Genomic DNA, 14512 nt, shown 5'->3' with positions numbered 1-14512 from the left:
ATCTGCCACCACCAAAAATAAAATCAACTAATGAAAAAATAATTTTTGAATTATGTCAATCGTATCAAAAGACATAATATTATAAACATATATAAATCATATAAATTGCATTGGGATAGAGATAAATATAATAACGTTATACTTATAGTTTAGAATCTAGAATCTAGATAATAAAATAGACGAATTCAATTTTTTGTAAATTGAATGTAATAATTATTATGAAAAAAAAAACAACAATTTTATAAAATAAAATAGTTATTAGTATTACAAAATTAATTTTAACACCATATTTTAATAGTAGATATCAAATAGATTTAGTGAAAAATTACTCAGGAATCTAATGATCATTTATATTTTATATAGGTAACTGCACACATTTTTAAGAAAACACTATCAGTTAGGTACTTTACTATATATTATGGTCCGCGACTTGTCTATACTAATTATTCTAACGAATTAATTACTGATTCTGATAGAAGCAATTGATTTCTTCTACTAAAAGGTGATTCTGGTAATAAATTAGTTCTAATTGGTACTTTTGGGAAGTTAATACATTACATTTCCCAGTATTTTTCAAAATCTTTAGAAAATATTAAACTGGAATTTTTACGCGAAACAAGATTTCAAAAAATCAATTTAGCTTTTCGCTGTAATTCATAAATACGAAAATACTTCAATTTCTCCCCTAATACCTAATTATATTAGCATTTCTAAAAATTATATACATTTCAAAATACTTAAACTGATTTGTGAAATAATAGAAATTTTTAGTTTCAATGTTTTTATTTTTATTTTTTTTAATTAATGTGATAACATTTTTTTTTTATGAGTAAAAAAGATTGAATTTAATATAATATGAGGTTTTTCATAATTTTTTTTATAATAACATATATAGTTGTCAAAATTAAATACCTAATCAAAACTTTACGAAAATATCTATATGAAATGACCGTTTTCCGTGTTAAAAATGTTAATGTAGAATCTATATAAAAGTATGAACAGTAAAAGCACTGTGGTTCACTCGAGTTAACGTAGCCAAATACTCGTAAACAGTACCTAAGAGTTTATAAGATGGAGTAAAAATCAAGGTGTATTTATTTCATACAATATATATACTTTAGTTAAAAGAGTATTAGATCCATGGATACTTATATTTTTACTGGTAAAAAAAAGAAAAATGATACTAAACTACAGACTTGCGTTTGTGTATCACGGATAAAAATAATAAAAATAATAATTGTTCTTTTTATTCATGCTGTGTATTAAGTTATAGTTATAGTTTTTTTTATCAATGGGTGAATAAAATAACCACAGATATAATATATATACATTTAAAATGTGTATTATATATCTGTGAAAATAAATCAAATTATAAAGTATTCTCGGATTTCAAACCTTTAAGACGTTATCATAAAAACACAAATGAATTAATAAGTAAGTAAGTATAGATAAGGATAGTTTCACATTTTCAATCGATTGAGTTCAATAATTTAACTCTGTGGATTCTAACTAATTTATAATGGACATGAAATATGCTAGTAAGTGCCATAATTTATTTTTGGAATTTATTAATAATAAGTATCTAGTTATGTAGTCACGTTAAAATTACCAAATGGTTTAACATTTTACTTTAAAATATGATTTTTACGAGTATATTTGGTCACATATATGTATTTCATAGTATTTCAGTGTAATGTGTATATTATATAAATCCAAGCCCAATAAAATGTATTACCAACCAACTAGGTAGTTACAGTCATAATAATAATGTTAATACCTACGTATTCTACCGACCCTGTATATTTAAAACCTACAAGTCACAAAACATGAACAATTGTTGTAGGTAATTACTAAAAAGATTTGCACGTTTTGATTAGGTATTAAGTATAGCCATCAGTATAGGTATTATGTACAGATTAAGGCTTAACTTAACATAACCTACTTATGCATGGCTAGAAGTTATATCGTAGAAAGAACATTTAACATACCTACTGCAATATAAAGAGAGTTTTTACGATGGTAACGAAAGCAAATGGTTAGCTGACTGATATGACACAATACTTATGACGTTTATTCATCGTCAAAACGATTCGAAAAAAGTTTAATTGTATTAAAAATGTATTATGAGGAGGTACAGTAACACTGAACCGTTCAAAATTCGGTTAGTGGTAGGAGTAAACATTTTATTAAACACTAAAAATGTATAAAACTACAGTGTTGTTTAATATATCATATTCGTATACCAATGTACTTGATAAATACGGTTTCGATGTAAAATTATAGCTAAAACGATTTTTAGTTTACCGTTTGCTTTCAGCACCTCCATGAAAAGACACTTATTTTATCAGCTGTGAGAATTTCAGGAGAAAATTAATTAATTTATTAATGCCGCAATGGTTAAAAGTTCTTATTATAAAATTCATATAACCATATTGTATTAATTACATAAATGCCCTTAAACGGTCCTAAAATATTGTTATTAGTATAAAATATGAATATAAGTAAAATAATCGAATCTAAAAAAAAAAAAGGCCAATATGATTTATCTTTACTTTTTTACTCTGATAACGCTAATCACTTTATTGCAATCCACTTGATAACAATAATTCATGTCAAGAATTTAGTTATTATTTAATAGAATAAAAACTTATTATAATACTCAATACTCGCAAATCGTAAAATGTTATCATCTATGTTGTACATAATAATATAGTTTATTTATTTTAAATCTTAAAAACGAAAGACAAAGCAGCATATTATACAATTCTTTTAAATGGACCTATTTATTTGGTCATGATAACATATAATAGCCGCCCTATTCATTTTTACTTTTTTAAATTTACAAGGTGAGTAACATAATATCTATTATATTTACATTTTGGGTGTGTCAAAATAGTGGTGTTCTCAATAAACATTATTTTTTTCTAAATGATATGGTATGTTTTTCATGTTGTTTCATTGAATTTCTCCAAACATAAATGTTTAAGTTTATGATATAGTCAACCAAAAGATAACACTAATGGGGAAAACTATAACCGACCTATACAATGGATTTGAAACATTTAAGGTGCATAAATATCTTATTTACCTATATACATATTTTTAAATGTGTTGACTGTCAAAATTGTCTTTTTAATGTATTCAGGTTTTGATAACAAGTGCTTTAGAAAATGGAACAATTGCATTTGATCGTTGGTCTGATCAAATGCACCAATTGGTACTGGAAACATGGAATTCCAGATCTATACAAAATTTACATGAAGGTATACACGTAGGATGGGAACAATTCTTAGAAGCATGGTTACAAGCTAAGTGTACGCTTCAGCAATACGACTTGAATTTTGTTGTTGATGCCCTGCAATCAAAAATAATCTACTTAACTGGCAATAGCTGTAAGTTAATTTTATGATTTTATTATATTAGTATTAAATTATATTATTTAAATAGGTGTACCAATTTTTATATAACAGTTTTTAAAACTAAATTTTAAATAATATTTCTTAAAACCAAATTTAAATTTATTATGTTATAATATGAATAACTAACCAAGCCAACACAAATAAATGTTATAAAACATGTACTATCTATAGTATTTACAAGTTAAAATCAATTAATAAAAATAAAAATGTATTTTTTATTTTCTTAAATAATACATATTTTAACATACCTTATACAAATTTAATTAATCAAATGTCTATAATTTAGTATTGCTTTCAAAAATATAATTAACATTATTAAAGTAATAATAGTTATTAATTCAGCTTTGATGTAAATGAAAAATGCAAATTTTAAATTAATTAACTATGACTATTTTTAAATAAATATGTTTAATCTAACTAATGTATTTCTTAATTATTTATTTTATTTATTTAAAAAACCATTAGAACAAATTGCTTATAACAATAAAATATTGATACTTTTTTAATTTATACTATAAGTAAATTTATAATTTAATTTTGATTATACTCATCATACTTTTATACTAAACATACAATTGAATATATTATTTTAGTCAATCGAAGTCATGTCTATATTGGTTTTGCTGGTTTATTTGTCGGCAGTGGAGTTGGATTTTTGATTGGTATAAGTATAAAGCCATCTTCTATCACAGTAACGCATATGAAAGCTGCATCGGCAACCAGTTATAATGGAGCTGAAGTAATTTTGTGACTTTCTTTAATATTGTTTTTAAAATGTTATTATTAATTCATACCTATGTCTATTATTAGAGTATAACATTGTTAGAAGATGTTGTAACACCAAAAATCACGGAATCTAATCAAGTAATGATAATGGTTAGAGCTGCTGCTATAGATCCAATGGATATTTTAGTTGCATCTGGTTATGGATCATTTATAAGAAAATTTTTAATTAAGCATACATTACGTGTAAGTAAAGAAATTAATTGATGTATATCATATTCACAACTGTGTTTATATAATAAAATATGTAATATCATACCAAGTTTTGATATCTCTATTTTATAAAGCACAGCAAGAGCAAACTTATAAAAAGATGTAAAATAGAAGGTGATTTTAATTTTAAAAAACCTATTATTTTCAAGAAAAATTTAACTCAATTTTAAGTTGCTAAAAAATAATATACAGGGTGATTTTTTTATCAAACAATACTCATTATTTCAAAAAGTATTGACTTTTTTCAATTGTTTATTTTTCAAAATTTAAGATCCACGCTGTTCTAGAATTGTAGTACTCTTCCCTACTTTAACCCTTATATTTATTAGGTAAACCACTCAACTTTTGATTTTCAAATGACAATCTATACTCAAAATTTCATAAATTAATATGATTATTTTTTTTTTTATGAATTATCACATTCAAATTTTCATTGTTCGTTAATCCGTTGATGAGGTATAGCTTCTCAAAGTTGGGTAGTTTTGGGAAGTGTTTATTGAGTGTAAATGTGTTATAAATCGTCGGTAAATAATTAGTAATGATTAATAATGCTAGTTTAATTATAGTTAGTTAGCTAGTTTATTAATTATAATTAATAAAATTAATAAAATTGATTATAATTATATGACAATTGATAATAAGCTATGGGGCAGGTAGTAACAGGTACAAATATTATCACCATTCTCCGCTAAACCATGGGGTCGACGATATCAAATTCATCAGGTACTATTACAGCTTCTGGATTTTACAAATAAAAATCCCATAAATGATGGTGCTAATTATTATTGATGTATAACACTTAAAAACCTTCTAAAACCAACCAACTTTGAGCAGCTATAACTCGCCGACGGATCTACGAAAGTTAAAAATTTTAACGTGAAAATTCATAAAAAAAAATGGCTATTAATTTATGAAGTTATTAATATAGGTTGCCATTTGAAAATCAAATGTTGATAGTATTTTAACTATTAAACATAAGAGTGAACAAAATTTAAATTTTATACAGTTGTATAAAATCATGTACCTAAAAATTTTAAAAAAAAACCTATACTTTTTGAAATAATGAGTGTTGTATGATAAAAAAATCATCCTGTATATATATACATATATATATTTTAACAATTAAGGCAATTTAAATTATGTAAAAAAATTAGTTTAATGAGGCCGTATGACTACTAAATACTCTCAAATAAAAATTGTATTATTAATAGATATCTTAGCTTTAAATCACTTAGCATTAATTAGTTAAAACATGTATTATTTCATTTTCTATATTTTATTTATTTAAAAGCAATAAGTACTACAAATCTTAGTTAGTATATGTGACTAATAGATAACAAAATTAATTTTATTTTTTTTCTTTGTATTTTGTATAGAAATCAATGCACCGAGAATTTCCAATTATTTTGGGCAGAGATTGTTCAGGAGTTGTTATTGATTTAGGATCAGATGTGCGACGTGATATTAACATTAATGATGAAGTTTGGGTTTCACTGCCACCATGGTCTCCTTGTGGTACATTATGTGAAACTATAGTTGTGTCAGACAAATATGTTGGACACAAGCCACAAACATTAACCCATGAACAAGCAGCAACACTTCCATACTCAGGGTCGTTGGCATGGTTGGCTGTATTTCAAACTGCTAATTTAAATCCAATGACTGCTATGGATAAAAAGTAACCTGCTAGTTTTTAAATAATTATCAATTTAGAGTTAATACAATTAACTGTTAAATTTTTTTCAGAAAATATTAGTAAATAAAAATAATGCTTAAATGCATAATAATTTATACTAATACAGTAATAGTACTATATTTTTTTTTACGCTTGTTATATAATTTAAAACATTTTATATTTAACAAATAACATTTAACCAAAATTAATTTGAAATGTTTCATATAGTAATATAATATTATTATTTTGCGATAACTTAAAATCTATGTTAAATGTTTATATCTTACCAAGGTTAGAATTGAGCTCCATTTTTGGAATAGGAAATAATTTTGAAATACATATACAGTTGTATAAAAAGTGGATTGATTTTATAGGTAATTTAACTGTTTTTAAGAAACCATTATCTCACTGTTAATTTATTAAATTTTAAATGATTTTTTATGCAACTTATAAATATTATTTTCAATGCTCATTTAATTGGATTAAAAAAAAAAAAAAAAATGAACAATATTAAGTAAACTTTAATTTCTAAGTAACAATAATAATATAGTAAAGTCCTTTCTAATTATACATACTACATAATATGACACCAAATTAGCCAATTTTTAACTGTAATGTTTGACTTTATTCTCATATCTTATTAAACAAAGTTAGATTAGATTTGGTAAAAATTTAAATAGTATAATATTTTATTAAATATTATTAAGGGGATTGGTGACGGTGATTGCCTGTCTTTGTCTAACACACGCGCAACATAAGAATTCAAACGTATTTTTTGTCCAACGTACCGATTGATACAGTAAAGCGATAAGAATTCTGAAAACAGATTTGAATTCGTCGTCAAGTCTACTTGAGAACGGCCAATCCACATTTTTTATATTAAAATATAACTTTTTAAATAATTGAAATATGACAATTTTTTAATTATTCGTTTGTAATATAATAATTTTAAGATTTTGGCAGATAATATCAAAAATGTGGACTGACCGTTCTCAAGTAGACTTGACAACGAATTCAAATCTGTTTTCAGAATTCTTATCGCTTTACCGTATCAATCGGTACGTTGGACAAAAAAAACGTCTGAATTCTTATGTTGCGCGTGTGTTAGACAAAGACAGGAAATCACCGTCACCAATCCCCTTAAGAAATTATATAACTAAAATTAAAATAATTATTTAAGCAATATTAAAACACCTCTGCAGAGCTACACTTTCTGTTAAATTACCAAAAACTGAAGTTTTACTAGTTAATCCACAAACTATCCTGATTACCAAAATGTCAATAAATACTAAAGAAATTATTTTTCGATTAACCAAAATATAAAGTACCATTAGAATATAAGTTATTTAAGAGGAATGAATGTCAATAATGTTTTTTTTTTCTCAGTTCCAAAGGTCATTTAAAATCTCACATAATTTCTAATAGACATCTTTGGTATCAACATTACATTTAATTTGAAACTGGTTTAACATCAGAATTACAGTTCTAATTATTGTTGTGAAACAAAACATGTTTAGGTCTCTTGTAATTTAGTAATAATTTTAGCAAAATCTTTGAGTCAACAATAAAACTGTATTTTATATTTTTAATTTTAATGCTAAGATAAATATTTTTAATTACTCTTCTTGAAAAAAAAAAATGTAATAAATATAAGCAGTATTTTTTTTTTTTATTATTGCATTGTAAGAAGTTCTAAAATAGGGAAAATATAGTTTTTTTTTTTTAATTTTAGAGTAATAAATGCTAGGTTGTTATTAAATTCACAGTTTAACCTATAATTATTATTAAAAAGAAAAAAAATGGATTATTAATAAAAATTATTTTCAGGATAATTGTGTACTGTGGAGATACAGGAACAAGTTCAATAATTGTTCAATTATGTTGTTATTTAAAGGCAGATGTTACTGTTGCTTGTCCAAGCCGAGTATGTTATTTTATGAAATATCTTGGAGCCACCACCACTTATGAAACTGAAACTGTCAGTATTGACCAGTTACTTAGTGCTGCACCCAGTGGGTAAGTTGAATTGAATTGTATTTTTCTTAAGATGTTACATCATATCAAATTTATAACTTGTTCATACTTTTAGGTATGATTATGTGTTCAATACAGCTGGTGAACTTAGATATAGTCTATGCAAACAGTTATGTAGTGCTTGTGGTATGGTAATCCCTATTGGACCACACCGTTTACCATCTGATTCATTTGGTTTATTTCGTGGATTTTTTTATATGCAATGGTTAAGGTTAGCTTATGTGAGTATACAGTATAATGTACCCTTTAAAAATATATTTTAAAGCCTATTTATTGAAATATTATATATAATGAGTTAAATAACATTTCAGATGTTTAAAGGCAACAAATGTTGGGATCATTATGAATTTAACTCTACTATATTAAATGAACTTGCCAGCATGGCGAATGATTATGTTCTTAAGCCAGTGTTGGACAAGACATTTATGGAACATGAATTAGAACGTGCATTTAAGCATTTACAAAGTAGACAGACTATTGGTAAAGTAGTAATGAGATTTAGGTAAGTAAAAAAATTTTTGAAGTTATAACATAATAAATTATAACCATTAAACCAAATTAATTTTTAAAATTTGTTCCAGTAATTTAAATGGCCCTACATTGATGCCCAGATCTTCAGGAATTTTATTTTAGTAGATCCATTTGGATTGTATATCAGAGTATCATCAAATAATGTGTTTAACTTTTGATAAGTTAATTATTATTGTGTATCTATGTAATAAAAAGTAAAACAATTTTATTATTTTGATACATAACATTTTTATGTTTTTTAAATCAATATTGTTATTGAAATTATTTTTTAGTTGAATAATCTGACTCGTATTAGAATAGTCTTGGCATTAGAATAGTCTTGGATAGCACCCACATTCTTTAGAGTGTTACTTTATTATTTCAACCACCACTTAGCATATGTTTTAATAAGATTAACATTGCAAAGTGATTTTACAGCTAAGACTGATCATCGGGCACTAAATTTGACTACAAAAGTCAACTTAATCCGATCTATCTAGGAGTGTGGTGGCTACCCAAAATTACTCTCATATGAGATACAGTATAGGTATTAAAGTATTTCTAGTCTTTATTCATAGTAGAAAAGAATTTAAAATGATTTTAATGATCATTAAGTATTTTATATTATGTAATCAAATTAAGTATTTACTTATTAAGTAAAATATTTCAATAATTCTGATTTAAAAAATTAAACTTAAATTATGTAATTAATTATTTTGTCCTTAAAATTATTTAAACTGTTATTAAGAGAATGTCTTACCCGCATGTGTTGTCTTTGTCATATACGTACAGCATAGTAAATTTTTGTTGAACGGTTTCATAGTGTGCTGTTAATTTTTTATATAAGAGTGAATTATAAAATTATTATTATTATTAATTATTATGAAGTTTAAAGGTAAGATTATTATCTGAATTCCCACTTATCCTTTTACTGGTATTATTATTTTTATACGAGTTATGATTATTTTAAAATGTAAAATAATAATACCATAATTTTACCTTTAAATTTTATAATAGGTCAATATATAGCACACTATTGAAACTGTTGAACAACATTTGCTATGCCTTATGTACTATGTGTGTAAGACTGTGATAACACATGCTGTTATGACATCCTCTTAAATTAACTAAATATGTGAAATAAGTATTTTAAAATAATTTATTATATTACTTACCATTGTAGCTGAAACATTAATAGCATTGAGCTTTAATAAATAATTTTAATAATGATATAAATCATGGAAGTAAAAAATTAATTGATCAGTGCGCCACTTACCTCGTTTATTTCACACAAATCTGAAGTTACTGTCTATTAAAAGATATAACTTTAATATTTTATGTATTAATACTATGAAGAAAAAGGTTTTTTAAGTACAGAAAATTAAGAATATTTACAAGGTATTCATATTATTGTATAAATTATTATTCCTATTTAAAATGGTTTTTTTTGCTAGAAACTATTTATATGTCAATATACCTCTTAAAATGTGTAGTTATTTTATTGGTATTTAAGAATATAAATTTTATGACTATATTATACATAAAAATATCATAATTTATCTGTTAAATGCTAGCAATTGAATAATTACCATACATATATTCACATTTAAAATTAAAGGCTCTGTTAACTATTAAGAACAATGCAATTGTATCTATACTACGTAAATAAGTGTAATAATGACTATATAAATGTGAAAATTATCAAATATTTTATTAAACTATGCTATTCCATTGAGTATTAAAAGGGACTTGCCTCAAAGGTTTTCTAGTGGTGAAAATGTAGTGGACATTGTAGGTTGTGGGCTATTATTTGATTAATATTTATTAGAACAAGACAATGTATTTTATAAATAATTGTTTCACACTTTATCATAATTATTATTTAAATTTTAAGTACATGTCTAATAAATAATAACTTATAGATTTATAATACTAGCATGAACGTGCTGTAGACCCTCAAACCCTCCCCCCGCTCTATTGACACTATTAATTTAAAGATACTTTTTTGCTTTACATTTTTATGTACCTACTAATATTAATTTACAAAATAGTATAGATAGATAATAATGTGATAGCATAGTACATATCAGTGAGTTCAATACTATAATACCTACTTAATAATATTTTTATGATATAATATAAGTACATAGTTGTGGTTTAGCAATAGAAACTATATAAATAATACTTATGTACCTTTCTTATTATTTTAGGTATTTTATGTAAAAAAAAAAAAAATTATGATTTGTATTTGCAATAATAAAATTGTAATTATTTTTTAAGCTTTAATGTGCATATGTATTTAATTTGTACTACTATTATAAACAGTTGTTGAATAATGTTGTCAAATATTAATAGTATGACAATTTTGAACTCTTTCAATTGAATCATTTTTTAAGTTAGTATATGGGCTCCAAAATTGAGAAATACTTTAAAATAGACTTAACTAGATCCAAGTAAGAAACTTTAAATATCTAAGGTCTATGAATTCAGAGGAATAGTGTTAATGAACCCTAATGTTTTTAAATATTTATTTAACAGAAACTAGCATTTTGTTGTAGAAGGAATACTTAAATTTCATTGAGTTACATATGTATTTTATAAAAGCTCATAGAGTGGAATTTAGATGTATTTAAACTCATTCTCCATGATCACACAATCAACTAAAAACTAAAAAATCAAGTTAATATAATAGGGCAATATAATTGTTTATGGATACACCGATACACATGAAAATAATTTTTGACCGTCAGGCGTCGGCAAATAATAGGAATTGACTCTACAGCTTATGAACGAATGAGAGATTATAAATTAATAGGTAATTTGGCTTTTTTGAGATATATATTGAAATTTTTTACTTAATTTGTTTTTATTCTACTTTATATTTATAATAACACTACCTACTTACACATAAGGTTTGGGAGTAAAATATTGGACATAACCCTTTTCTACTAAAAACCTGGTTCCGTGATTTAGGTAGGTACCCATAGTCTTTTTTCTCCAAAAACAGAAAGATACAATTCTTGTTTCCATCAAAACTCTTTTTGGCGAAATAATTTCCCGCTAAATATTGTTTAGGGACCAACGAACCGTGTATTTAATTAGGTATGTACAATAAAATTATAATATAATTGAGTCAAATTAGTACCTTTTCGTTTGGTCAAAAGGCTTGAAAATTTAATATAAAATTCCTCACAAACATTTCATATCTCAATTAAAAAAAAAAAAAAAAACGAAAATCATAGTCACAATATCTTTTTTTTTATCGGCATTTGATGTTAAATTTTAAAGAATTTTGTCAAAATCGCAAAATGTTGACAATTTCATACTAGATTACTACTAAGCGTGATCAAGTGGGTACCGCTCTGCTGTACATTATATGCCGTGTGGATCACTATTATAATGTATAGGAGTGTTAAATTTGAATCCAATGATAGGTAAGAGGTATTATACTATTTATACTATCAATTATCATTGTATACGAAAAATGATTCTGAACAGATATGAGTTGTCAGCCTAGGATATACGTATATTTTAAATTCGGTGGTGAAAAGGTGGTTTATGTTTTATTGTTTTATTGACCCAAATACACCAAAATGCGTAAGTTCTTTTATAATTATTATTAGCCAAACTCATGAAAAATCTTGTATTACATTTTCAACTCTGAGCTACTTATACAAACATTTTTATGAATTATACCTACAAAATAATTTGCAAATATTTATGATTTTGACGAATTTTTGTCAATATTTGAACTTCAAATGCTAATAAAAAAAAAATTGTATTTTTTATTAATTTTATAATTTTTGAATCACTATAAGATTAACTTATGAAGAATTTTGTATTAAGTTTTCAAGTATTTTTACTAGACCTAAAAAAATTTTATCGATATTTACAAAAAAAACTAAACAAAAACGAATATTTCAAATGCCTACAAATAGTCTTAAAATAACGAAATATTTTGAAAAGAAAATTTCAATCTAATGAACTGATAAAATTTTCAAGTATCTACGACTTATACTTTTTGAATAATAACAATTATTGAAAATCGTTCGAAGATAAATCATTATCGTTACGTGATTTCGTAAAAATTTAAAATTCAAACGCTCATAACAGGCTTCCAGTTTTCTTTATAGCTATTTGAAAGTAAAAAATAGTGTTGTTTTTCACCTAAGATATAAATACAAAAAATTTCATGAATTTTCAACTACAAAATTACTTGTAAATTCCGATACATTTTGTAAAAATTTGAACTTTAAACGCTTATATAAGGAAAAATTCTGAATAACGCTTTTTATTTTTTTGAACTACAATAAGAACAACTTAGAGAAACCTTGTATTAAATTTTCAGGTTTTTGAGGCACCCAAAATTTTTTTATTGACACTTTTAATTATTTTAGTTTTATTTTTTTTTATTTATTAACATTTGGTAAAAAATTCAAGTATTTACAGTGATTCGTTTTTGAGTTATAACTATGTATGTTATTTTTGAAAACTACTAGGAAATTTTTACTTTTGACCTCTATATAATGCACCAAGTATTCAAATATTCACTTAGCTATCAAAAACCACCTCGAAGTTTGAAATTGAAGCATTATTTTGACAATTTATGCTGTACACAGATACAAAATAAACACACACATAATTTTAAAATCAGTACATTCATCACTTCGTTCAGAATTTAAAAGTTTATCAAAAAGTCACTATAATTGTTTATGATCGTATTAATTTAAAATTTTACGACATTGGAAATTCTCCGATAAAATAATTTTTTCCCCTTAAATAATTATTAATATTTGGTTGTCATTTAATAACTAATAACCATAGATAGGTACTTGAAGTTTTCAGTAAGTTTATACTAAAATTTTCTATAGATGATAAACAAAGACCGGATTTTTGTGTAGGTAATACCTAAAAAATGTATAATTAAAATGTTAAAATGTGCAAAATCGTTCAAAATTAAAATTTTCATTATAAGTACTTCAAATTATATTTTTAATGTTATTTATATTTTTTTATAGTATTATTATTTATTAGTTGGCGTTAACCGTTAACTATTAAGTATAATATTAAAATAATAATCAACTGATTTACCTACAATATTTAATTAAAATGTATTATCATGTTCACTTAGAAGTTTTTTTTCTGTAAAATTATGTAGCTGTATAATATCAAGTAGGTACCTATCAATTACAAAATTGTTGTATAAAACACGAGTTGAGTACCTAGGGCTGCATGCGAATATACTGTAGTACTATAGGGTCTATATGTGTATATATATAGGTATTCATATCATTAGATATTTAAGTCCACTATTTCAAATAACAATATAATATAGCAATGATAAAGTAGATAGATGTTCTAGTATAAATTATGGAGCGAAATATTTGTAAAAAAGTATTTATTATTAGGTACATTTTCATAAAAAAAACTCGAAACATGCAATTTTGAGCAAAATAAAACTTTCTTGGAATTAATCTACCTACATCTCTTGATTTGGATTTGTAGCTTGTTTCTATAGAATTTAGAACACACCATCAATAGTCAATAGATGCAATTCCATGGGAATCCGGTTTTTATAATGAAAATGTAATCACATTTTCAAAATATTTTAACTGTTTTTAGCTGTTCATTATAGGCATGCGAAATATTCATATATTTTTTTAATTATTATATTAATTTTTCATTTGGTAAAAAAGCTTGAAAATTTAATACGAGATTTCTTATAAGTTATTGTAATAGTTATTTAAACAATTTAAAAGTACATAATAAAGTCACAATTTTTTTTACAAGCAATTGAAATTAAAATGTTGACAAAATGCATTAAAAATTAAAAAGATTACAAATGGTTTTAAAGCTGACACTTCATAAAATGTTACAT

At 24.4% G+C, this 14512-nt stretch overlaps 2 protein-coding genes across 4 annotated transcripts in view; both read left to right on the top strand.

Annotated features, from left to right (window-relative positions):
• Window positions 1–14512, top strand: part of LOC114129745 (adenylate kinase isoenzyme 1) — a 227591-nt gene that overhangs the window by 64098 nt on the left and 148981 nt on the right. The gene's annotated exons all lie outside the window — the stretch shown is intronic.
• LOC114129736 (reticulon-4-interacting protein 1, mitochondrial-like) lies at window positions 1505–10920 on the top strand. 2 transcript variants are annotated; one of them, XM_050207926.1, is made up of 10 exons: window positions 1505–1538; window positions 2988–3067; window positions 3146–3392; window positions 4013–4158; window positions 4230–4388; window positions 5792–6093; window positions 7918–8106; window positions 8180–8345; window positions 8436–8626; window positions 8706–10920. In XM_050207926.1, exons 1-10 carry the CDS (start codon window positions 1520–1522, stop codon window positions 8755–8757), a joined length of 1551 nt encoding a protein of 516 aa, XP_050063883.1. In that variant the 5' UTR covers window positions 1505–1519; the 3' UTR covers window positions 8758–10920. The 2 variants fall into 2 exon arrangements, with proteins under 2 accessions (XP_050063883.1, XP_027850357.1); XM_027994556.2 differs by lacking the exon at window positions 1505–1538 and adding an exon at window positions 2610–2846.

The sequence above is a fragment of the Aphis gossypii genome, chromosome X, assembly GCF_020184175.1.
Source record: "Aphis gossypii isolate Hap1 chromosome X, ASM2018417v2, whole genome shotgun sequence".
NCBI classification, from domain to species: Eukaryota; Metazoa; Arthropoda; class Insecta; order Hemiptera; family Aphididae; genus Aphis; species Aphis gossypii.
Note: the sequence above shows the minus strand (reverse complement) of the source record. Positions and strands in the feature narration are given on the sequence as shown.

Bases quoted from the DNA above. Each gene is read 5' to 3' on its own strand.
- LOC114129736 (XM_050207926.1), top strand. The intron at 4,159-4,229 runs GTAATTTTGTGA...GTCTATTATTAG, and splicing joins CCAGTTATAATGGAGCTGAA to AGTATAACATTGTTAGAAGA. The intron at 8,627-8,705 runs GTAAGTAAAAAA...AATTTGTTCCAG, and splicing joins AAAGTAGTAATGAGATTTAG to TAATTTAAATGGCCCTACAT.